Genomic DNA, 26818 nt, shown 5'->3' on the forward strand with positions numbered 1-26818 from the left:
AGCAGCAGCTAATGCTAACAGCTAAGCTAATGAAATAACTCCTCATGGTTTATTTCTTCCTTTAGCAGCAGCTAACACTAACAGCTTAGCTAATGAAATAACTCCTCATGGTTTATTTACTGATTTATTTCTTCCTTTAGCAGCAGCTAACGCTAACAGTTTAGCTAATGAAATAACTCCTCGTGGTTTATTTACTGATTTATTTCTTCCTTTAGCAGCAGCTAACGCTAACAGCTTAGCTAATGAATATAACTCCTCATGGTTTATTTACCGATTTATTCCTTCCTTTAGCAGCAGCTAACGCTAACAGTTTAGCTAATGAAATAACTCCTCATGGTTTATTTATTGATTTATTTCTTCCTTTAGCAGCAGCTAACGCTAACAGCTAAGCTAATGAAATAACTCCACATGGTTTATTTACTGATTTATTTCTTCCTTTAGCAGCAGCTAACACTAACAGCTTAGCTAATGAAATAACTCCTCATGGTTTATTTACTGATTTATTTCTTCCTTTAGCAGCAGCTAACACTAACAGATTAGCTAATGAAATAACTCCTCACGGTTTATTTATGGATTTATTTCCTCCTTTAGCAGCAGCTAACGCTAACAGCTAATGAAGATGAGGTACACCAACTTCTAAGGAGTTATTGCTGTTCCTTATTTATTTATGATGCTAACGGACGGAGTTGTTCACCTGCTGAGTCTCCACCTTAAAACAAACCGTTACCAAAGAGGTGTTAAAACATGCCTGAGACGGAGAGCCGCTGTGCTTAAGCTAGCAGATATTTTGACCAAAGCCTGTTTTGTACCCAATAAGACCTCAGAAAACTGATTAATCTTTTAAAAAGCCTAATATGCCACCTTTAAATACAGAAAAATGACATTTCACTGCTACACCTTCGACTGAAACATTACTGGCTCAGTAAAATTACCCTGAAAGCTAAAATAATTCAGCTTTGAGGTACCGTCTGTGCTCAAATCCGATGCAACGGGCTCCTCACCGAACGTCTTCTTAACTTCTATAACTTACTCGGCACTTATTAGAGCTTCCTTGTGATGATTTTGTCATTTAAACACTCTTCAAACCCTGAGACGGCCAGTATGATGGCCTGGTGACGACTTCAAACTGTGTTGAATTCAGGAAAAAAACAGGTCGAGTCCTCCAAGAATAAAAGATGCTCGAGTGAACGACTGATGCTACTAAAATGGAGACATTTTCAACTTGTTTATGCTTGAAACTGGTGTTTGAAAGGACACAGATCTTGTTCTGACGCCTTATTGTTGTGCGTTTGTCTGAATGTTGATGGTATCTGAGGTTTATTGGTGTCGGGGGTCACCGAGGACAACCAGGGCCATCCTATGGCAGGAAACACTGAGTGTCGAGGGAGGAATATCTGTGTGTGGAGGGTAATATCTCAGGGAACGCCTCGTCGTGAGTCGGAAATCCTTTTGGAACAAGAAAATATGACTTGGAGCAGAGTGTGTGTGCTGGTGTTTACGTATCGTGTGTGTGTAAAGAGAATGGCAGGAAGCGGTGTATTATTCTCAGTTTGACGGTGCTCGCCACCCGTCCGTCGGTACGACGCCTCAGACCTCACACCACTTAACCCCCCCGCTTCCACAGGACATGCACACTCACACACACGTGCACTGCCACAGCTTCAGCAGCACAAGCAAAGAAAATCTAATTCTTATGAGTTCATGAGAAGGATTTTGATGGAAAAATATGTTTTTAAATGGAAACTTTTCATTGTTACAACAGATATTATCATTTGCTTAAATATTTTTCATAATTTGACCTCTAAGACTGCTTGTTTAGTTTCACAGATACTCTTCGCTGATGTTACCGAAAGCAAAGAAGAATGGAAGAAGAAACCAAAGAATCGCTTTTTTATTGGATGCTTGAGTTTCAGATTCTCTTTAGGTTTGAAGTTGGTGTGAAGCAGGAAAGGCAACGAGGCTAAAAACTAACCGATGGACGAAAACAGAGCAGACAGCACGATAAAACCTTCAGAAAACAACTTGAAGAGTCAAAATAAACACTTGAGGCCTTAAGCCATGACAGAAAAACCCCATGAGACTAAAAAACACAACAAAAAAGACAAAAAAATCTCAAAAAGGAGACAAAAAACACCAAAAAGAGACAAAATACACAAGAAAGAGAAAAACAACCATCATGACAAGACAAAAAACATCAAAGAGACCAAAAAAAAAACAAAAAACATCACAAAGAAACAAAAAAAGGAAAAAAACACACCATAAAGAGTAAAAAAAAACAGAATTAAAAAACAAAGAGTAAAAAATACACTAAAAACTGTAAAAAAACCCAAATAAAAAACAGTAAAAAACAATAAAGAATAAAAAACAATAAAAACCATTAAAGAGTAAAAAAAACAATAAAGAGTAAAAAAAAACACCATGAAAAGACGTGAAACGTCAAATAAATAAATACAAATAACTCGCACCTTTGCTTTAAATGAACACGAGGAGGTAAAATCCAGGTCTGAATCCTGGCCTTAAAAAAAGCAGCGAATATAAAGATAAAGATATCTGATCCATTTTCTGTTTGACAACTGTAACCCTGATTATATTTACAGCACTCAGAAATATCCGGTTCCTTGAATGCATCGTAGCATCATCTGATAGTTTAATTTTCGGGCTTGTCCTGAACGCATCACCTGCAGCAAAGGTGTGGAACAGAGAAAAGACCGGGAGAAAAGGAGCTCCATGCTGCCGGAAGCACGCTGCTTCCTAATTAACAGGGAAAAGAGAGTTTTCTACAGGCATTGGGACAGAGCTGCTGTTAGCGGTGAACCAGAACCCGGTACCTACCTGAAGGAGCCGGAGTGGGCCGTAAGAGAGCCTTTGTCGGAGTGTCTCTCCAAACTTTTCGAACTATTCTGGTGAGTTAGCTTAGCTCAATTAGCACTATAGTTACAGTTCAATGCGTTGGGAAATAAATAACCAGTCAGAATAGTAGGTGAATGTTGTTCAATGATGCTTGAGATGTGTTTGTATTGAGTATTGTGATGATGTGATGAATGTTTAGCACTTTTCTTCCTTTCCGGACTGTAAATTCAGTGCATAAACTGGAGTGATGCAGAGTGACGCCATTCAGTGTATAATGTGTTACAAAATACTGTATTTTTCATGTTGAAGCTTATAATTCATGTTTAAAGCCTGATATGCACATGATAATTCAATTTATTACATGTTTCATTCCATCTGTGAATAAAAAGGGGAATTATTTAATTCATGTGTGGGTTAACTAGCTAAAATGCTATTTTATTTATTTGTTTTAAAACAAGGACATTAGAGGAAAAGACATTGAAGAAGTGTGGAAGTCTAACGGTTCTGCACACTTGTGTGCAGACTGGGTTTTTTTTTTTAGGGACAGTTCTGTCTGGGCCAGTTGAGGAACCCCCCCATCGTGGTCCAGGACGCCATCGCTGCTGTTCCAGGAGGACGGTAGGAACAGAAAAACTGAGAGCCACCCTTTTAATAGTTTTACTACTTTTCTCCACCTGAGACTCGGGTTGTTTTTTGTTCTTTGGCCCAAGATCCACGAGATAAACTGAATAAAAGTTCAGTCTTAAGGAACTGAAGGTTGGAAACCAGTAAATAGTGAAGTGGAACCACAATTTCTTTTCCTTTTCTTAATTTCTTTTGGGGTATTGAAATATTTCAGTTCGTTTTGCATCCATTTTGGTTGTTTCAATTATTTTTGTGGTATGTTTGAGTTCTTTTTTTACTTTAAAGGTATTCCTACTGAGCTGAACAAGATGTTTACATAAAGCTAAATTTTTGCTTCATAAATCTGTGGCTCTGTGGATCGGGGGGGGGTCATTCATTCTTACAGAGCCTGCTGCTGCCAGTCTCCTTCCCAACATAGTAGATCGGTGAAAGTGAATCTGAGCTGGAAGTTTGTAAGTCTAAGATTTTTGGTACAAGACTCACCTTTTGTAGATATTATTTTGGGGGTCAGTACAGATCTCTGAGATAGAAGACACAGGTTATACAACCAATTTATTGATTTACTTTTCAATTATTTTCTAAGACACGGAAAAAACACCATAAAGAGTAAAAATAAAAACAATAAAAAAACAGTAAAAAACAAAGCGTAAAAAAAAAAAGAGTAAAAAATACACCATAAAGAATAAAAACAATAAAAAACAGAAAAAAACATTAAAGAGTAAGAAAATACACCATAAAGAGTAAAAAAAAAAAAACAGAATTAAAAAACAAAGAGTAAAAAATACACCAAAAACTGTAAAAAAAAAACAAACAAAAAAAAAACAAAGAATAAAAAAACTAAAGAGTAAAAAAAACACCATGAAAAGACGTGAAACATCAAATAAATAAATAAATACAAATAAATCGCACCTTTGCTTTAAATGAACACGAGGAGGTAAAATCCAGGTCTGAATCCTGGCCTTAAAAAAAGCAGCGAATATAAAGATATCTGATCCATTTTCTGTTTGACAACCAGTTTATTGATTTACTTTGACAGTTTTTCTGGTCCTTGGCCTCTCTGGACTCCAGCAGCAACATTTCCAATAAGAATTAAGTTGGAATCACTGAAAGTCTCCGTTTGTCGGCACCTGTTCAGGACGTCAGAGTTTGTGGGAGGAGAGCTGGTGAGTAATTTATCACCGGCTTTAATGCACTCCCACAGACTGCATGCTGAGGATATAATAGTCTATTGTTGCAATGAAGGAAACCTGCAGACACGTCCTCTGGGAGCTTCCAACCTGCAGGTGCAGCACTACTCCGCTTCCTTCCTGTCACCTGACCTCCTGCTTCCCACCAGGATACGATGCAGCGTGTTACCAGCAGATTTTACACCCATAACTGCTTTAATTTCCCTTTATGTTACTGATAGATCTGCACTGAGAGGGTTTGAGGTGACCGGCAGATAAACAGTGGAGGTTATCAACCTGTTGACTCATTTTAACACTCACTTGACCTCTGACCTGTCGTCCACTTCCTCTTTAAATAAAGGTTAAGTTGTCTTATGAAACGCTGCTGATGGCCCGGAGGCTGGTCTGAGCAGACGTGTTAAAAGAGGCTGATTCACTTTAAAATAACTTATATTTCTAATTAATATGTTTTAGAAGACAAAATGTTTTAATTTGAATAACTTCTGACAAAGTTACAGTGACACAAACAGGTGTTATTTTTGCTAAATGAACCATCTTTAGATCCTATCAACAGCTGACATCATAAAGGGAATTAATTCAAGGTTTCCTGAATGAATTTAGGTAATGATTTCAGAGCAATTCTATGGAAACAAAAGCTGTTGCTGAGAGTTTATTCTCCCATTTAATGGTATCCTGTTGAGTTTTCAACCATTATTGATGCTACTGAACTGTTTTTATTATTTGTTCATGTGCGTGCACGTGATGTGTGTGCACGTGATGTGGGACACAGGTGGAAACCACACGAAGAAGAAGTAGTAGTAGAAGAAGAAGAAAAAGGTGTTTAACAGAAAGACTCAACGTCACCTTTAATTAATTTATTTCCCAGAATGCACTGGGTTACAGTTAACCAGGTTTAATCCGTATAATCTTGGTTTCTTTCATTTATAATAAAGATAACGCTGGTCCCGAATGCAACTAAGTAATAATTTATCAGCCTGAGCCGCAGGATCTGTTCATTTAAATGTAATAAATCTTTTTTTATTCATTCATCACCGTATTCTTTAACTTTCTTTTGTTTGGCATATGCAGTGAACACATGAACTGTTTGCATGAATTCACACATTTATCCCACCAAACCTGATTCTAAGCACTAAAGCTACATTTTAAAATAACATAATGATAACAGCTTAGTTTCCTTTCCCATCAGAGCCCCCGTGTGACCAAATGTGAGTCCTGGCTCGGCTTTTTGTACTAAATAAAAAGACGTCTCACCTCAGTGAAGAGCCCTTAAGAACCCTTCATTTTATCAGAGAAGAAGAAGTTCCCAGCAGCGAAGAAGCTGAAGGAGTTCTGGAAAGTCTTAAACCTCTAATCTCCAAACACGTCAACACACACTCAGAGCCACAGAGCAACTCTGGAATCTGCAGCATATGAGACAGATGTGAACCTTCAAGTCCAGATTGTGGAAAATAGCTGTCATCATGTTCTGCTCCACCATCGCACCCTGAGCTCCAGAACCTGTTAACACCGAGCGGGACTCGGTTTCCCCCGATAGGTTTCTTCCTGGTTCTGCCAGAGGTTTCTTCCTGGTTCTGCCAGAGGTTTCTTCCTGGTTCTGCCAGAGGTTTCTTCCTGGTTCTGCCAGAGGTTTCTTCCTGGTTCTGCCAGAGGTTTCTTCCTGGTTCTGCCAGAGGTTTCTTCCTGGTTCTGGTTCTGCCAGAGGTTTCTTCCTGTTAAAGGGAGTCGTTCCTTTCCACAGTCCCTCAGGCTCAGGACGGGAGATTGGACTGAAGACAAGTTTGGGTCCAATCTGTTGGTTTCCTTAGCTCGGATATTATTTTTGAATTGGCTCCATATGAATTAATTGGATTATGATTACAATGAATTGAATTCCAATTGGCTTGAATTGGACTTTATTACTTAAATGCCTGTAGATGACAATTGTTGTAATCTGGCGCTTTATAAATAAAGTTGAATTGAACAGAACAGTCGAAGTGTTATTCTTTGGATGGAGGTTAAGTTGCTGTTTACGGGTTTTTCTTCTAATTTTCCAGCAGAACGCTTGTGATGCTGACTGGTGTCGACATTTTTAGCGCCTCTGAAAGCAGCACCACATCAAATTACTGGTCGGGAACTTCTGGAGGTCTGACTTTCTTTTATTTCCCACCTTTTCAGGGCTGAAACGATTCATTGAGCGACTCTATTACAAAAAAGCCACGATGCAAATAAAACATTGGTAGTGAGTAAAGTGGTGCTTCAGAGGTTTCTAACAGAGTTATTGGTGTGTTCGACTTGAACTGAGGTCACAAATTCTGAGTTCCTGAACTAAACTTCAACTGAAACGCAGCCGAGAAGAAAAGTAGCTCAAAAACTGTCAAAATCCAGCAGGATAAGCTTAAATTAAAACTATGATTCCCAACAATTAAATTCTCATTTTATCATGATTGTGGACATGATTAACTAACTGGATTTAACAAGTTAAAAGGTGTTATCAGTCCGTCTGCTTTTGGTCCCTATTTGGTTAAATAAATACATGTTTTCTTAGGTTTAGGTGTTAAAAGGAACTTTTACTTCTGGAAAAGACACGAAATACTCTGGACACACAAATTAAACATCCATCAAGTGTTTGTGGAGAACTTTGATCTGATTATCTGCTTGGATGCTTCATTAATCTGCAATCTGTTGGTTTCCTTAGCTCGGATATTATTTTTTGAATTGGCTCCATATGAATTAATTGGATTATGATTACAATGAATTGAATTCCAATTGGCTTTAATTGGACTTTATTATTTAAGTGCCTTGAGATGACAATTGTTGTAATCTGGTGCTTTATAAATAAAGTTGAATTGAATTGAAATTGTTCTGCTCAGAGCTGGATGTGATGGAGGTGAAAATGTGAGTCCACCAACTTTATTGTTTTGTTAATAACAGAAAATAAAACTAAAAACCATCCAGAAAGTGTAACAGCTCGAACTTTTCTCTCTTTAATGCCCATTTTAAATATTTCCTGGACCTATGGGTGCATTAATTCACATGCAGTGGCTTCCACTGCCTCACAGCCCTCCGTTTCTTCCCTTTGAGGTTCCCTGTGAGTCATGAGAAGAAATAGTTCCCCGTTGTTCATCATCTTCATCACCTGCCACTGCAAAAATCCTCTCCTCATGTCAGCATGTGTGAGAGCTGATGTTAGCAGTGAGAGCCGCTCTGTCCTGTTCAGCGTTAGTCTCACCTCAGGAAGCCTCGGCACTTAAACCAGACCAACACACACATTCTTACTACTTTACCACAACACACACACACACATTGTATTCATAACTGTACATGGTGTGTGGAAAATGTAGCAGCACCTTTGTCAGATAGGAGAAGTCGGGGATTTATTTGTGTATTTCTTCAGGGACTCCACGGGTTAATCAGCCTAACTGTAGATGGAATAGAGTCGGTCACCAGGTTAACCATCAGCTGTTAATTCAGGCATTAAACCAGGAAAATGGCGTCTGAAGCTGTGTTACAGATGAAGGGCCGGCTCCAAATCGCACAGGGACCAAATAGCCTTAAAGATTTACCCGTAGTCCCACAATACCACACAGAAACCCCGGCGGACACGGTCCTAAGCCTGCTCCAAGTCCACAAAACTCTGGATGGTCAAACTCCCATGACCCCCTCAGTACTAAAAAGCAACATCTGCTGAAGTTGCTTCCTGAGGTTTTCCTGCTTTTACAAACGATTCAAAATGCAGTTTCTGAGTTTTTCCATCTGCCAAGTTAGAGAATTTTAAGGTTTAAAGTTGCAGTGTGAAACTATCTGAGAAAATGTAGATTATGCTACAAAAAATGTCTGAATTAGTGTCAGACGGCACAAAATGGACCATCTCAGGGGAGCTGGGGGGCTGTAGATGTTTTGCCAGGCATTTGAGGGTATATTTTTGAGAAATGGAGGATCACACCTATTAATATTCATAATAACATGTACATTACAAGTCAGTGAACAGTTTATGGAAGTGGGTAAGAGCTATAAAAACACCAGATTCAATAACTGCAAAGTTAATTTGTTTCGACTGCTGAAATAAAACATCTTAGCTTAAGGCTACTTTCAAATGATCAGAAAAGTATCTCAAGTCATTCATCAGTGGTTAAAAACCTGACTAATAATTGCTAAAAACAGATATTGATCATGTTTAACTTGATAGCTAGATGTAAGTTACTGAGAACTGAAACGGCAAAAATCTAAATTCAATGCTAATACATATAAAATGCTAATTAAATAACTTCCCATGATGATATACTCTAATTAAATGAAGCCAACTGGTTGATCATTAGGCTGCAGAGAAAAGATTTAAAAAGATGGCGCCAAAAAAAAAGAAAAAGAAAAATTTAAAAAAAAGGACAAAAAGATAAAGAATGGCGCCCGAAACCGGAAGTGGTCAATCAGTACTTCCGGTATCGAAGTTAAGCTAATTACAGGCTGTTAATTCAGCTGCTTTTGTTGTCCTGGTCATTAAATGATAAAGTAAAGTACAGCGGTTCTTTATAGAGCTTGAACCAGAGTGGTGTAAATTTATAAGGCTCAAGGTTGAACAAGAAGCTAGGCTAGGCAAGCTAAGCTAACCGCTAATCAGCTAGCCTTCCTCTGTTGTAGAACAGAACTGATAAAACACACTGAAAGATACAGGAATGTAGAAAGAAAAAACATGGAAATAAGTAAATAAATCTATAAAATAAATAAATTACAAAAAATGTATTACGATAATAAAATAATATAAAATAAATAAATAAGATGACCTGCAAAGTAAATATTTAGTTTAAATGAATGCAATGCTAAACTTAATTTCATTGGCATTTATCATCATTTAAAGTTGTTTATATATATTTTTGTGTTATTTCAGATTCTGTCAGTTTCAGTCCTAAAGACATTAAACACAGATTCCACCTCTGTTGCAGGAGTTATTTACATTTTAAGCTACTAACGGTTAGTTAGACACTTCTGATACATTATGAACTTGAATAACTGTGGCTTGAATAAATTTGCCAATAAAAGGAAACTCTTATTTAGCTCTGAACAAACTTCAGATGGGCTGTGCCTGCAGACATTCCCCTCTTCAGGAACGTGAACCGGCCCATTGTGGCCCCACACGTTCCACTGCTTCAGGACCCGACCGTGTGTGTGTGTTGACATTTGTGGCACTTTCTAAACCGAGGAGGTTGGTGTGGGAAAAACCTGCTGGCCCGTTTCAGGCCGTCCACAGCACACACTCACACACGGTCAGCTGATCCGTGACTCCCCCAACTCTCCCAGCACTTTATCTCTGTGTGTTGTCTCAGAGAAATGCTGCTGGGAAAGTCCCGTCGCCTGCGGGTATATTTCACCGTGACCAGACCGTTAAATTCTCAGACATTCAATATAAACATGTACTCTTCACGATAATTAAAGAAAACTCTCAGCATGATGCAGATTTCAGTCTTTAACAGAATGAACACAGTAAGATAAAGTTTAGAGATAAACATTTCACGATTGAACTAAAACCTCTTTGAAGACTCAGCTCTTATCAAAGTGACTTATTCAGTGGACATTAACCATAAAACTCCATCTGATCGCTCACAGTTGGATAAAAACTGGTGGAAAATGTACACCGTCTGTTTCTCTCAATGATCTTACCTGGTTGTTGACGCAGATTTATGTGATTTTTGTTCTGCATTTTTGACAATTTCAGCCTCTTTTCTTCATTATCTGAAGAAACTGACATCAAGCAGCCAGCATTTAACCCAAAGGACACGACTGTTAACGTCAGACATGAGTGACAGCTGCTGGGTGATGACTGAATATGTTATCATCAAATAAACTGAGAAATATCAGTTCCTGTCTTTGAGATCCAAGAAGAAAAAGTCCAGCTGTCCTTATTTAACTTCTTATGAACATCTTCTCGTATTGAATACGTTTTTATCCCCATTTCCCCTCAACATCTTCCATATAAACACTTCCTCTTAGCAGCACGAGCTAACATCCGTCACCAATACGGCGTTTTATTTCATTCACTTCCTCTGCAATATACTGTGAAGACACCTGAACTCTGGGAATAATTCAAATAAAACATTGGTAGTGAGTAAAGTGGTGCTTCAGAGGTTTCTAACAGTTCGATTTGAACTGAGGTCACAAATTCTGAGTTCCTGAACTAAACTTCAACTGAAACGCAGCAGAGAAGAAAAGTAGCTCAAAAACGGTCAAAATCCAGCAGGGTAAGCTTACGTAAATTAAAACTATGATTCCCAACAATTAAATTCTCATTTTATCATGATTGTGGACATGATTAACTGGATTTAACAAGTTAAAAGGTGTGTTTTCAGTCCTTCGTCTGCTTTTGGTCCCTATTTGGTTAAATAAATACATGTTTTTTTAGGTGTTAAAAGGAACTTTTACTTCTGGAAAAGACACAAAATACTCTGGACACACAAATTAAACCTCCAAGTGTTTGTGGAAAACTTTGATCTCTAAAAGGTTCCTTTGTTAAACATTTACACATATTAACGCCTTTTTAAATAAAAATGTTGTCTTAAATGTGCTCAAAAAACAGAAAATCTCGTTTATATCGCAGCTGAAGTGGGAAGAAGAAGCCCAACAGCTGCACAGATGTTAATACAAAGAAAACAATAAGGCCAATGAAACAGTTAAAGTAGCTGTGAGGGGTGTGGTGGAATATTTATTTACTTCTTCTGATCTGACCAAATCCCCTCATCCATGTCCTCCCTGCCTCAGTTACATCACAGCGGAAACATCTCCTTCTTCCTCTGCCTGCAGAAAAGGCTCCTTGATGCTTTTACACCAACCAAAGTCACTCTGGATCTGTGAAAAACGATCCTTTCGCCTCCATTTTCCCAGCCCAAGACTCAAAGACACGAATGAAGGGGGGGTCTGTGTGCTTTTAATTGAATTAACATCTGACCCACCACAGAAGAAGAGGAAGACGGAGCCCAGAGTGAGGTGGATGAAGACAGAGAAGGATAATTGTGTGTTTCTGGAGTGAAAGAGTGTTATTCTTTATCGCTGCTGAGAGGCAGTCATTGTTTGGTGGAGTTTACCAGCGGGGCCGGCGATCAGAGATCACACACGGCGATAGGCGCCCTCAGAGCCGATGTCCACAGGCCGCAGGAGGAGGCTTACCCAAGATTATCTCTGCGATTACACACAAAACCTTGGTTAATTCCCCATTTATAACACGTGATATCCCAAAACATTTTTCAGGAAGCTGGCGACTCTCTGCTGTCTCCCCAGCCGTAAACCCACCAACGAGCAAACATCCTGCTCAGATTAAAGGAAGGTGCAGGACATTCCCAACCTGGGTCTGTTTGGGTGCCAGCAGGGTCAAAAGTATCTGGAAACGGTCGAAGATCGAGTGGGAAATACATTAATATGTTAGATTATTGGCTAAGTCCAGACAACTTTACTTCTGTCCTCCACAGACAGCAGATGAGACACAAAGCAGGGAATAACACCCAGCCTGCACTGACACTTTAAAATGATAATCAGAGTTATTAAGTTGCTGCTTATGTCATCAAACAGAATTCATCTGGCTGGCGTGCTCCTCAGGATGGCGAACATGGCGCCCCGCTCCCCTCCTACATCAGCCTCCCCCCTCCAGTGTTCCCATGGTTTTCCCAGGCCTGCTCTCCCAGGGTGTTTGACCTGACTTCGTGCCCCTCTCTGCCCTCTTTCTGCCCTCCTGGTGCTTCCTGCCCCCTGCTGCAGCAACACAGGCTCTTATTGTCGCCGTGCCCACCACACATGAACGAGGCAAACGTGCACAATAAATGGGAAGGAGCGCACGTGCATGCAGCAGGAGAGCATGTGGTGTATTGCAAAAAGAAAAGTTTACTGTTTAAACTGAATGATTTAAGTTTGAAAGTTGTTTGTTTGTTTCAGTCAAGTTGGAAACATGGAGTTTAATTCTAATAATCATTTTTTTCTGAGAAAACTGCAGATGATGAACTGAGGAAAGGATCCAGCACAGAGAAGCTGATGCATCAGCATCTCGGAGCTAATTTACACTGAAACTTTACTGTTTTTGCAGCAGCTCAGAGCTAATTTACACTGAAACTTTACTGTTTTTACTGAAAGATGCAACAAGCTGGAGCTTTGCAGCAGCTCAGAGCTCATTCACACTGAAACTTTACTGTTTTTGCAGCAGCTCAGAGCTCATTTACACTGAAACTTTACTGTTTTTGCAGCAGCTCAGAGCTCATTTACACTGAAACTTTACTGTTTTTGCAGCAGCTCAGAGCTCATTTACACTGAAACTTTACTGTTTTTACTGAAAGATGCAACAAGCTGGAGCTTTGCAGCAGCTCAGAGCTCATTTACACTGAAACTTTACTGTTTTTACTGAAAGATGCAACAAGCTGGAGCTTTGCAGCATCTCAGAGCTCATTTACACTGAAACTTTACTGTTTTTGCAGCAGCTCAGAGCTAATTTACGCTGAAACTTTACTGTTTTTACTGAAAGATGCAACAAGCTGGAGCTTTGCAGCAGCTCAGAACTCATTTACACTGACACTTTACTGTTTTACTGAAAGATGCAACAAGCTGGAGCTTTGCAGCAGCTCAGAGCTCATTTACACTGAAACTTTACTGTTTTTACTGAAAGATGCAACAAGCTGGAGCTTTGCAGCAGCTCAGAGCTCATTTACACTGAAACTTTACTGTTTTTGCAGCAGCTCAGAGCTAATTTACGCTGAAACTTTACTGTTTTTACTGAAAGATGCAACAAGCTGGAGCTTTGCAGCAGCTCAGAGCTCATTTACACTGACACTTTACTGTTTTTGCAGCAGCTCAGAGCTCATTTACACTGAAACTTTACTGTTTTTACTGAAAGATGCAACAAGCTGGAGCTTTGCAGCATCTCAGAGCTCATTTACACTGAAACTTTACTGTTTTTGCAGCAGCTCAGAGCTCATTTACACTGAAACTTTACTGTTTTTACTGAAAGATGCAACAAGCTGGAGCTTTGCAGCAGCTCAGAGCTCATTTACACTGACACTTTACTGTTTTTGCAGCAGCTCAGAGCTCATTTACACTGAAACTTTACTGTTTTTGCAGCAGCTCAGAGCTCATTTACACTGACACTTTACTGTTTTACTGAAAGATGCAACAAGCTGGAGCTTTGCAGCAGCTCAGAGCTCATTTACACTGAAACTTTACTGTTTTTGCAGCAGCTCAGAGCTCATTTACACTGACACTTTACTGTTTTACTGAAAGATGCAACAAGCTGGAGCTTTGCAGCAGCTCAGAGCTCATTTACACTGAAACTTTACTGTTTTTGCAGCAGCTCAGAGCTCATTTACGCTGAAACTTTACTGTTTTTGCAGCAGCTCAGAGCTCATTTACACTGAAACTTTACTGTTTTTGCAGCAGCTCAGAGCTCATTTACACTGAAACTTTACTGTTTTTGCAGCAGCTCAGAGCTCATTCACACTGAAACTTTACTGTTTTTGCAGCAGCTCAGAGCTCATTTACACTGAAACTTTACTGTTTTTACTGAAAGATGCAACAAGCTGGAGCTTTGCAGCAGCTCAGAACTCATTTACACTGAAACTTTACTGTTTTTACTGAAAGATGCAACAAGCTGGAGCTTTGCAGCAGCTCAGAACTCATTTACACTGAAACTTTACTGTTTTTGCAGCAGCTCAGAGCTCATTTACACTGAAACTTTACTGTTTTTGCAGCAGCTCAGAGCATCGAGGAGCATTTCAGCCCAGTTTCATGCAGGATTGGTTTGATTCGTTCGTCCTGTTTGAGTTTGGAGAAGCTTCATTTAGTCAAACTAACGTGTTTACATCCAGTTAAAGGTGGTTCATCAGTAAACTGACACAGATACACCGAAGATTACAAGTTTTATCTGGATTTGAAGCATCAGGCTTTTACATGTATGTCCAAAAACACACACAAACACACCCTGAACACACACACTCAGAGATTTAAGCTGGACGGCTCAGCTCAGGGAGGTTCGTTGCCTTTTCAGCTTGAAGCGTCACGGTAACCGAAGGTGTCATCAGCTCTGGATTCTCCTCCAGATGACTCCAGAAACACTAAAACTGTGAAACAGCTCGAAGGTGAAGAGGCCGGCTGTTCAGCTGTGGTTCGAGGGCACTCCTCCGGTTTGTTCCAGGACAATAAGAGGGGGAGGGCCACCTGGAACACCACAGAAGAAGGAGGGAAGTCTAAGAAAAGGAGGAAGAGAGCGAAGGACTCGTGGCCCTGCTGTCGTGACTGCGGGTGATTTAGTGGTCATTAATCAGAGAGCGAGGGCTGAAGGGACTGAAGACAAACAGAACGAGCAGGGAGCTGGAAGCCAGAACACTGGAGGGGTGTTGGAGAGGCAGAACGTGCACGACGGCTGGAGTGTGCACGTTTTACGTGTTTCTGTTGACTCAGGCAGGTTTAAACTGTTCAGACTCCCAGGCTGCTTCACTGAAATCATCTGTAATAACGAGGTTTTTACAACATTTAAAAGCTGCGACTGCAGATTCAACCTCATCCAGATCAGTCCAGAGCTCAGATGGTACCGAACCACAGCGTGTTCGGACCGATCAGGGAGAAGAAGTCGCTCTTTGTCCTTCTCACTTCCCACAAACGCTCCACCGCAACTACGTTCCCCACACAGCATGTTTCCCAGGTCTGAAGCTAAATTTCCACCTTATAAAGTGAAATAAAAGCTTGATTAATCACAATGAGGCATTCAAATGTCAACGCTTCCCATCTTTAATCACTTAAACTGCATTTAGTGAGGTTTTCTGTCACTTTTTAAAGGTTTTCTTCCTTCTTTGGACTGTTCAGCTTCACCTGGATTTCAGCTCTTGTCTGTGATGCAGCGCCACCTGCTGGGTGGTGTAAGGAGGTGCTAATGAGGAACTTAGAGATCAAATGAACTGAAAAAAAGCTTTAACACAAAGGAAGATGTTTCCTAAAGGAGCTCATTAGTGGCTGATTATCACAGATAATCCGAGAGTTCAACCACTCTGATGAAATCTGAGCTCTAATTAAGGAAGGCAGCATGTCGGTAACCTACAAATCATTCTCCTTTGCTTAAAATGTCACTAAAACACGACAACAAGCCAATGTTGATGGACCGCAGACACCAGACGTGGTTTTAATGGTTTGGTCACGTGGTTTAAATGTGTAATTAACAGCATGTGGAAGCAGATTCTGCTGTCTCAGGTGTTTCTGTGTTTAACAGGAATTATTACAAAAGTTAAAGCCACACAGGGTCTGAATTTAGCTGTTTGGATTGAAACAACATCATTGTTCCAACAAGTTTTTAAGTCTCTCTCCATTAAACTTTATGAAGAAGCTGCCCAGAGGAGGGATGAAATGTTATATATAAATAATGAAATAGAATTTCACTCATATTATAAATGCAGCTTTTACAACATTTAATGTAGTAAAATGCAAATAACACAAGAATCAGACATCATCGGCACATATAAAAAGGTCAAATCAGAACTGTTCATAAAAAATATTTCCTCATAAATACATAAAAATGTGAGAATAACGTCACATGATAGCGGAAATGGATTTATTCATCTCCACGTAAGAGCCCGTGACGCACCGGAAACGGAATTACGGTCCTTTTCTATACTTTTTAATGTTGTTTCCGGCGTCTCTCTGCTCCGGCAGATAGTCTCGGGAGTTTGCAGGGAGAAATGGAGTATAAATTGATCGTGGCTGTCTCCGGCTTCCCGAGTTTGTACGACACGAACTCTGTGACGTACCGCGACCTGAACATGAGGAGCGAAGCGTGGCGGCAGATCGCGGAGATGGTCGGAGTCCCCGGTGAGTGGGAAGTTTTCCGGGGCTTAAAAACGCCACAGGCCGGGCCCTGAACGCACCATGATACGTGTTTGTTACTCACACGAAGCAAAGTTAAGTGTTAGAGAGCTGAGAAACGCCTGAAAAAAGACCCCCCCCCTCCCTCCCCACCGATTCAAAATCAAAACAAAGCGGGTCCGTCTGTTATTATGTTCCGACTGTGGCTTTCAGCTCATTGGTTCCGGTTTGTAGTTTTGATGCGTTTTTAAAGAACACGTCATAAAAACATCGTTTGATTCACAAACTAAATAGATAAATTGATACATTTAGGTTTTCAAACATAGTTTATTATATAGTTAACATCCTTCTATTGATGATTAATTGGCAGGTAAAGTGTGAAGGTGGTGACTATGTGATGATATTTGTGATCATTTCCCAAGTGGCTTTTTGTCTGTTTTAGCTTCATAATGTCATCATTATGACATATTTTCGGTTCAGTTTCAGGGTTATTTATTTGCTTCTTTGCCCTTGAACAACCACCAGATCGCTGTTTTATCCAAAACTGAACCAGATCTGTGGGAAAGATACAGTCTGAGGAGATTTATATAAAAACAGGAGATGTTATTAACCATTTATTACCTTGTAGGTGTCTTTAACACAGAGACTTAAATAAGTTAATACAGTTATTAACCATTAACCACACACAGACTGTTTATTACAAAGTAAATGACCATCTTACATTTTGATTATGATATTTCTATCAGATCTACAGTCTTTAATGTTCCTGGAAAAGCTGGAAAGAGCTCAGAAATATGAGCAGCTCAGCTTCAAAGGTGCAGAAAGAACTTTTACTGTTTTAAGCCTTAGAATAATGTCTTGTTTGGGCTTTAATAAAGGCAACGTGTCTCAGAATAAGAGGCATCGGGCGCCGTGATGTGACCCGTTTTGTTTGAAACTTTCAGAGTCGGAGTGCAGACGGAAGTGGAAGACGCTCAGAGACCAGCACCGGAGGGAGAGGCAGCGTGAGAAGGACAGGCGTGAGAGCGGCGTCGGGCTGTCCAACTACAAACCGTGGAGATACTCCGCCATTCTGTCCTTTTTAAACCCCTTCATCGACGCCAGGGCGGCGGGCACCAACGGCTGGGCCCTGGACCCGCAGCCGTCCCACATCCACGAGCTGGTGGGCTGCAGCACGACCACAGAGATCCGGAGCGATGACGACGAGACTTACGGTTTGTTCGCCGCATCTTTTCCCTCATTCACAGAAAGCTGCTCGGGTCGAGTCCTCAGCGCCTGGCGCTCTGCTCCAAGCCGGAAACAGAGGAGCAACTTCACCAAAGTTCTGAAAAATAAAACCGTTTTAAGGTGGAATTTCTCAAAAACACGGTGAATATCATCGTCTTCGGTCGTATTTGATGGAAATCGTGTCGTTAAGTGACTCATTCGGCGTTTTTTTTTAACCAACACGTGCGCCGCTTCAAACAGGAAGCTGGGCTGAGGGTAACCATGGCAACCGACTGCACCTGCACGAATGTCTCGACGGCGTTTCCTCTGTGGCTAAAAGCGGCTCATCGGTCGCCTTCATCGTTGTTAAGAACGTCCGCCAGGTGCATGATGGGAAATGGTGTTCAGTTAAACTCGTCTTCAGACGTTTCCTTAAAAGCTCTCCGATGTTTGGCAGCTCAGAACCTGGATGTGCCACCAGGCTTAGCCTCCAAGGTGTGTTAGCTGACCGAGATTCTGCCTTCTTACGACTGAAATACGCTCGACCAATCACGGCTGTTCCAGTTCGCTGGACACGAGGAGCAGAGCGTGGAGCCAGAACCAAAGAGCCGGTCAGTGATGCTAACCAGGAGCAGCTCATCTGCAGAGTCACTGAAGCCTCTGAAAACAAAGCAGAACCATTTAAACCGTGTTTCCTCGTGTTTTCCTTCTCAGAGACGCTCTGAAAGCAGCTGAATGAGTTTAATCTGATGAGAAGCAGCAGGTGGAGGCACAGAAAGGTGGAGGAAAACCTTTGTTGGTCGTTTAGCTGTGAAATACAAATGATTTGAACAATCTCCAGCAAAGATTCAGCTCCACTTTCATCAACAGATTTCGTCTTAAAAGGTTTGAATCACGGCTTAAACCTGCGTTTTCTTTATTTTAGGCTTCGCTGTCGCAGATGCAACGACGACATCATCATCCATCGACTTCGGCCACAGGAAGCGTTCGTCTTCTGACGCCTACGACTGCGCCCGACTCAAAGAGGCGAAGGTGGAGCTGAGCGCCGGCGCTGCGGACGGCGGCCTGGTCACGCAGCAGGCCAACATGAAGCAGCTCTTTGAGAGGATGATGCAGTCCGTCACCTCCCTCGCCACATCCTTAGCGTCTTCCTCGCAGCCGTCGGATCAGCCGCCGCCCCCCGAACAGACGCTCGACCAGCAGGAACACAGCCTGCCGCCGCCCTGGACGGCGTCCAGGATGAACCCGCTGAAGACCGAGGAGCAGGACGGAGACGTCGATGAGATTTTAATCGACACGGATGACGACGGCGAGGAGCCTGCGTCTCCCAGGCCGACCCGGGCCAGGAGGAAGAGCGCCGACGGGCTGCTGGAGCTGCTGAGGAGGATGGAGGCCCGCGAGGCCCAGAAGGAGCGGGACGTGGACCAGAGAGACGACGTCACGCTCTTCCTGCTGAGCCTGGCCCCGGCCATGAGGAGACTGACCGCAGAGAAGCAGTCGTGGATCCGAACCAAGATGCAGCAGCTCCTGCACGAGGCCGAGTTTGGAGCCATGAAGCTTCAGTGACTCCAGGAACATTTTTAGGAATTCTGTGTGGAACATTTCAGTCGATCCTGCAGAAGTCTGTTTATATTTGTACGAGCTTTTCTGAGGAGTTCTGAATAAAATCCTCCTGTTCCAGTATTTAATGTTCCTGCAGAAGTTTCCACCACAGTAACCAGGAAGCATTAATGCTGCCTTCCCCCGCAGAAACGAGCCCGTCAGCTTCCACCAGCGAAGCCAAAGTTTTCAGGGATTAACGGCAGCAAAAAACAAAAGGAAGCTTCCAGCGTTGGTTTCCAGTCACCAAACTCACAGTTCAATGAAAAGCAGGCCTAAAGGAATCTTTATTATCCAACAAACGTTTTCTCCATCGAATTAGAGAATAAAGAGAAGATACTTAATCATTTAAAGGGGAACTCCGGTGTTTTTAAACCTTATTTCTGGCATGAAATCCGTTCATCTGCTCACTGAGAACAGTTTGGTGAAAGTCACTGACACTGACACTGACTTTCTGCCACAGTACTGAACTGTTTTCCTTAACTACTACTTTGTGTCTGTAGGTAAAAAAAAATGGTACGAGGAGTTCCTCAGGATTCAATTCTGGGGCCCCTTTTATTCAACAGAGTTGAACAACAGAGATTCACTCCGGTAAGAACGTCCATCTTACTCAAAGTCATTGTCCACGTCGTCAAAATCTGATAAATATCCTGCCATGTTGCACAAAACTATCAGCAGCAAACTCTGTGTGAAGTTAGCCGACTGTCACAGAGCACGGAGTGAATAAACTGTGCTGCAGGGGGGCGTGTGGATGAAGTGGTCCCAGTAGAGTGCCTGTGTAGAAATCCCTCCGTTAGCTCTCCTATAGCTGCAAGTAGCCACATAACAGCAGCTATGAGCTAACAGAGCTATGAGCTAACAGCAGCTATGAGCTAACAGCAGCTATGAGCTAACAGAGCTATGAGCTAACAGCAGCTATGAGCTAACAGAGCTATGAGCTAACAGCAGCTATGAGCTAACAGCAGCTATGAGCTAACAGAGCTATAGCACACGTTCATTCATTCATTCTTCTTAAAGTATTGGTGAAATAAAGACAGATAAGGCCTTATTTAGAGGCTGCATCCTCTAAGCCCCGTTCACTCCGTTATATGGATCTCGAGGAAATAAGGTCCAGGTTTAAAAATACCGGAGTTCCCCTTTAAAAGAAGCTAACGTACTAATGTAGAAAGATACGCTGATAAAATAAGATTTTTATTGTTTAAAATAGTTAATTTAATGAAAGAAAGATTCGAGTCTCTCATTACTGAGACAAACTAAACCACATATTCCAGTTTAATCTTTCATCCTGTAGATGGAAGCAGAGAGAAACGATTCAGGCTGTAAACCATGAAGCTTTTAAATATGCTAAATATGAAAGAATTCAACCGTCTGCATCTGATGAAACGTGTTCAGATGTTTTACAGCCGCCCGGCTCAGTTTAGCTCCGCCTCCACCGGCTCAGTGGCTTTGAAGGTACTAAAGGTTCAACATTTTCTGCTTTTTACAGCAGAAGTTGGTCAGAATTCAAACTCCTTTCTGTGATTTAAAAGCTCTCTAAACTCTTCCTAATATAAAAAAAGCAGCTCGCTGCTAAAGATCACAACTTTGAGCTGGAGCAGGCGCTCCACCACCTCCCACATGTTGGGATGTGCGTCACGGTCGCTTCTCCGCACGTCAGCGCACGTTAGCGCACGTTAGTGCACATCAGGTGCCAGCGACACGCCTCCCACAGTGAGGAAGAGCCTCGGCTTCATCTCAAGCTGTCGCTCCAACACCAACCGAAAGAAAACGGCGTGAAGGAAGGGAGGCGGAGGGATTGTGGGAGGAGATTCTCACCTGCTGCACTTCCAAATCAATACAGTTCAGATGAGAGGCAGAGCGTCCCAGCAGGGGGGAGGGGGGGGTGTTTCATCATCATCTTCATCATCATCATCACATGTGGGGTTTTCTCCCAGGAAACCGTCACTTGGACTCTGAGAGAATGAGTGTGTTGCAGCTCCAAGAGAAATATAAGGAGTCCTCCTTAACTGAGAGGCCTCCTCCCACTGCTTCTGTAGCAGGTCAAACGTGCACTTTAAACGTGCACTTTAAACGTGCACTTTTCTCTCACAGCTGCCTAACACAGTGCTGACCTGCAGAAGTTATTTCACTCAGATGTGCAGGTTCAGGTGGTCATCAGCGGGGCTGGCGCCGCCCTGCTCCCCGCCTGCAGGCACCGCCTCCATCATCGCTACCCTTCCCCCCGCCTGCAGGCGCCGCCTCCATCATCGCTACCCTTCCCCCCACTTGCAGGCACCGCCTCCATCATCGCTACCCTTCCCCCCGCCTGCAGGCACCGCCTCCTTCATCGCTACCCTTCCCCCCACTTGCAGGCGCCGCCTCCTTCATCGCTACCCTTCCCCCCGCCTGCAGGCACCGCCTCCTTCATCGCTACCCTTCCCTCCGCCTGCAGGCACCGCCTCCTTCATCGCTACCCTTCCCTCCGCCTGCAGGCACCGCCTCCATCATCGCTACCCTTTCCCCCGCCTGCAGGCGCCGCCTCCATCATCGCTACCCTTTCCCCCGCCTGCAGGCGCCGCCTCCATCATCGCTACCCTTCCCCCCGCCTGCAGGCGCCGCCTCCATCATCGCTACCCTTCCCCCCGCCTGCAGGCGCCGCCTCCTTCATCGCTACCCTTCCCCCCGCCTGCAGGCGCCGCCTCCTTCATCGCTACCCTTCCCTCCGCCTGCAGGCACCGCCTCCTTCATCGCTACCCTTCCCTCCGCCTGCAGGCACCGCCTCCATCATCGCTACCCTTTCCCCCGCCTGCAGGCGCCGCCTCCATCATCGCTACCCTTCCCCCCGCCTGCAGGCACCGCCTCCTTCATCGCCTCCTTCATCGCTACCCTTCCCCCCGCCTGCAGGTGCCGCCTCCTTCATCGCCTCCTTCATCGCTACCCTTTCCCCCGCCTGCAGGCACCGCCTCCTTCATCGCTACCCTTCCCCCCGCCTGCAGGCACCGCCTCCATCATCGCCACCCTTCCCCCCGCCTGCAGGCACCGCCTCCTTCATCACGATGCAACCAGAATACTAACTAATTCCTCCCTCAGGCTGAATGTGGTAAAAATACGTTTTACCAACCCACGGCATGTTTTAATGCCCATTGGGCGAAAGCCACAACCCTGCAGGCAGACATGGTTACCTTCAGAAAGAGCCAGACAAGGAGTGACAGATGTTCAGTCAGAGAATTCAAACACCTCCACATAACGAACCTTTAAAAATCCTTCTAAACTGCATTAAAGCCACTTTACAGCCTGGAAATGTTCGAACGGAATCGAGGGAAAAGTCAGACATTAATTACGAGCAGCTTGTTTTAAAACGGTGTAAAATAGGAGTTGTGCAGCCACTCTGCACCTCTGGGAATAACTTCCTGTCCTGTTCGTTGCTGGCTGCTGACAGCAGGGCGAGTCCGCCCGGGGAAGCCGGCGACTCGCCGCAGATGTGACAGCGCGGCATCATTAGTATCAGCACTGAAGCTGCGCTCTGACTGACAGCAATTTCCTTTCTGCCAGTCTCCTCACCGCGCTGCAGCTCAGTGGGTATTCTGTCAATCAGTCCCCGCTGACATCATTCCCGCCACTCTGATGGCGGGCTGCCCAATCTGCTACAATACTGTGCTCGCCACGCATGGCGGCCCACGGAGGCTCTACAGGTAAACGAGATGCTGTCAGTAATCTCCATAAATCAAGAGGAAGACATCACTGCCCTCACCTCAGGGAGTCTGAACTGTCACAGGTACATAAGAGCGTTTTAGTTTCACAGAGGAATCAGGAACATATTCACCGATTTAGAACAGAGAAGTAGTTCTAGGGTTAGGGTGAGGGTGAGGTAACCCACGTGCATTACTGCGAGTTACGCTGTGCACAGCTCCGGCTCGGTCCATTACTGCTGATGAGAAAGCATTGTTTGCTAGCATCTGCTGCTAACTTCCAGCTAACTCACAGCTAACTGCTAACTCACAGCTACCTGCTAACTTCTAACTTCCAGCTAACTGCTAACTTCCAGCTAACTGCTAACTCACAGCTAACTGCTAACTTCCAGCTAACTCACAGTTAACTGCTAACTCACTGCTAACTCACAGCTCACTGCCAACTCACAGCTAACTGCTAACTCACAGCTAACTGCTAACTCACAGCTAACTGCTAACTCACAGCTAACTGCTAACTCACTGCTAACTGCTAACTCACAGCTCACTGCCAACTCACAGCTAACTGCTAACTCACAGCTAACTGCCAACTCACAGCTAACTGCCAACTCACAGCTAACTGCTAACTTACAGCTAACTGCTAACTCACAGCTAACTGATAACTCACAGCTAACTGATAACTCACAGCTAACTGCTAACTCACAGCTAACTCACAGCTCACTGCCAACTCACAGCTAACTGCTAACTCACAGCTAACTGCCAACTCACAGCTAACTGCCAACTCACAGCTAACTGCTAACTCACAGCTAACTGCTAACTCACAGCTAACTGCTAACTTACAGCTAACTGCTAACTCACAGCTAACTGCTAACTCACAGCTAACTGATAACTCACAGCTAACTGCTAACTCACAGCTAACTGCTAACTCACTGCTAACTCACAGCTCACTGCTAACTTACAGCTAACTGCTAACCTGTTTCCCTCTGGGATCCATACAGTAACTATCTGTATCTATAGAGCTGGAGTGTTTCTGACTGGAGGAACAGCTTCATTAAGTCTGTGTTACTGCTTTAAATCCACTAGTTTCCTTCACTCATTTCCCAACTATTCATCTTTCTAAGGACACACAAAGTCTCATTCACCTCTGAAAGCAACTCATTCATAATTTGAAATAAAGAAAACTAACTTCAGGCTGTTTGAGCCTTTGAAACACCGGTAATGGCTCACAGCTGCAGAGTTAGCTGTGAGCTGGATATATTTTAGCTGAGAAGGTGAGTGAAGATGAGTCAGAACAGAAAACTGGTCGCTGACTTTAGCTTGTGCCTCTCTGAGGGAGTCTGGCTGCCACAGGGCTTTGTTTACCTTAAAAAACAAGAATAAATTAGGTTCACAAAAGGCTGTTGGAGGATCCAAACCGATGGAGCAGAACTGAATAGCTGGAAGACACGACTGTGAGGAATTCGCCGAAGGATTCACTTTAAAAACCAACAACAGAGGCTGCGAATGTTTTCAATGTAGTAAAGATGTCAACCTTCAGAGGCAAGTGGGGAACAGGTTGCTTTCTTTTATCTTTGCATTTCTTTTAAATAATTAAAGTAAAAGTTTGGAGTTTTCTGTTGTTGTATTATTCAGAACAACCGGTTCAAGCTCTGGATTCTGGCAGCTACAAGGTACCAGTATCTGTGTTAATATACTGGGAGAGATGAGAAGAAGCCCATTGAATATAAACATGAAGGCGTTCTGGAGCTTCTCCAAGCAGCAGGTTACCTGCTGACAGGTGAGGGTGTCAGGATTGGGTATAAAAGCAGCTTCCACCAAAGGTTCAGCCTCTCCAACAAGGATGGGTCGTGGCTCACCGCTTTGGGCCAAACTCCATCAGAGAATCATCAATAAGTTCAGGAAATATTCCTCAGAGTCAGACTGGAAAGAACTTTGGTCTTTCAGCATCTACAGAGCAGAATATTGGGAACAGATTCAGGGAGTCTGGGGAAGTCTCAGTGTGGAAAGTTGCTGTGAAACTCACCCACGGCTGCTCAGATGTGTGTTTTATTACTTTGGTTTCAAGCTTTAATTTGCTTTAAACGCCAACAACGAGATAAAAACCCTCAGAAACACAGTTAAAACAGTTAAAACAGTAAAAAACCATCAGAAATCAGCCCCAGAGTCAGACACAGCAGCAAGAAAAGTGTCACAGGAAGTGAAGAAGAAGAGAAGGAAGACAACAGGAAGTGAAGAAGAAGAGAAGGAAGACAACAGGAAGTGAAGAAGAAGAGAAGGAAGACAACAGGAAGTGAAGAAGAAGAGAAGGAAGACAACAGGAAGTGAAGAAGAAGAGAAGGGAGACAACAGGAAGTGAAGAAGAAGAGAAGGGAGACAACAGGAAGTGAAGAAGAAGAGAAGGGAGACAACAGGAAGTGAAGAAGAAGAGAAGGAAGACAACAGGAAGTGAAGAAGAAGAGAAGGAAGACAACAGGAAGTGAAGAAGAAGAGAAGGAAGACAACAGGAAGTGAAGAAGAAGAGAAGGAAGACAACAGGAAGTGAAGAAGAAGAGAAGGAAGACAACAGGAAGTGAAGAAGAAGAGAAGGAAGACAAGAATAAACATCAGATGCTGGAGAGATCAGAGGAAAAGACAGAAGCAGAGAGAAAGAATTCTTTCTTCTAACATAAGCTCGAACCTTATCGTCTGTTAGCTCCAGTTTTATCTCATTTCACTCAGAAATCTAGTTTTCAGCCTTTCAAAATGTTCTTTCCAATCTCACACCGACACATATCGAATGAGAGAAAAACCTTTTATCCTCCTGTTTTGTCTTTTCTGAGCAGGTTTAAGCTGCTTCACTGACCAATTTTTATGTATTTGGAATATCAAAAGAAATCTAGTTTAATGCAGCAAAACACTCTAAAAGCTGTTCTGGAGCCAAAGAAAGACAGAAAGTTTATAGAATCTACAGCAACAGCTTCTGGAGCTTCTCCAAGCAGCAGGTTACCTGCTGACAGGTGAGGGTGTCAGGATTGGGTATAAAAGCAGCTTCCACCAAAGGTTCAGCCTCTCCAACAAGGATGGGTCGTGGCTCACCGCTTTGGGCCAAACTCCATCAGAGAATCATCAATAAGTTCAGGAAATATTCCTCAGAGTCAGACTGGAAAGAACTTTGGTCTTTCAGCATCTACAGAGCAGAATATTGGGAACAGATTCAGGGAGTCTGGGGAAGTCTCAGTGTGGAAAGTTGCTGTGAAACTCACCCACGGCTGCTCAGATGTGTGTTTTATTACTTTAATTTGCTTTAAACGCCAACAACGAGACAAAAACCCTCAGAAACACAGTTAAAACAGTTAAAACAGTAAAAAACAATCAAAAATCAGCCCCAGAGTCAGACACAGCAGCAAGAAAAGTGTCACAGGAAGTGAAGAAGAAGAGAAGGAAGACAACAGGAAGTGAAGAAGAAGAGACGGAGGACAACAGGAAGTGAAGAAGAAGAGAAGGAAGACAACAGGAAGTGAAGAAGAAGAGAAGGAAGACAACAGGAAGTGAAGAAGAAGAGAAGGAAGACAACAGGAAGTGAAGAAGAAGAGAAGGAAGACAACAGGAAGTGAAGAAGAAGAGAAGGAAGACAACAGGAAGTGAAGAAGAAGAGAAGGAAGACAAGAATAAGCATCAGATGCTGGAGAGATCAGAGGAAAAGACAGAAGCAGAGAGAAAGAATTCTTTCTTCTAACATAAGCTCGAACCTTATTATCTGTTAGCTCCAGTTTTAGCTCATTTCACTCAGAAATCTAGTTTTCAGCCTTTCAAAATGTTCTTTCCAATCTCACACTGACACATATCGAATGAGAGAAAAACATTTTATCCTCCTGTTTTGTCTTTTCTGAGCAGGTTTAAGCTGCTTCACTGACCAAT

At 42.9% G+C, this 26818-nt stretch overlaps 1 protein-coding gene across 1 annotated transcript; it reads left to right on the forward strand.

The window, feature by feature from the left end:
• Positions 1 to 16244: 16244 nt before the first annotated feature.
• Positions 16245 to 19325, forward strand: LOC140266830 (uncharacterized). The gene is made up of 3 exons (XM_072361931.1): positions 16245 to 16457; positions 17396 to 17665; positions 18583 to 19325. Exons 1-3 carry the CDS (start codon positions 16328 to 16330, stop codon positions 19221 to 19223), a joined length of 1041 nt encoding a protein of 346 aa, XP_072218032.1. The 5' UTR covers positions 16245 to 16327; the 3' UTR covers positions 19224 to 19325.
• Positions 19326 to 26818: the final 7493 nt, after the last annotated feature.

This window comes from Leuresthes tenuis, unplaced genomic scaffold, assembly GCF_036924035.1.
Source record: "Leuresthes tenuis unplaced genomic scaffold, fLeuTen1.0.hap1 SCAF_13, whole genome shotgun sequence".
NCBI classification, from domain to species: Eukaryota; Metazoa; Chordata; class Actinopteri; order Atheriniformes; family Atherinopsidae; genus Leuresthes; species Leuresthes tenuis.

Excerpts from the sequence above, each read along its gene's own strand:
- LOC140266830 (XM_072361931.1), top strand. The coding sequence starts at position 16,328 with ATGGAGTATAAATTGATCGTGGCTGTCTCCGGCTTCCCGAGTTTGTAC. Across the intron at positions 16,458-17,395 it reads GGAGATGGTCGGAGTCCCCG|AGTCGGAGTGCAGACGGAAG; the intron begins GTGAGTGGGAAG and ends TGAAACTTTCAG. Across the intron at positions 17,666-18,582 it reads CGATGACGACGAGACTTACG|GCTTCGCTGTCGCAGATGCA; the intron begins GTTTGTTCGCCG and ends TCTTTATTTTAG.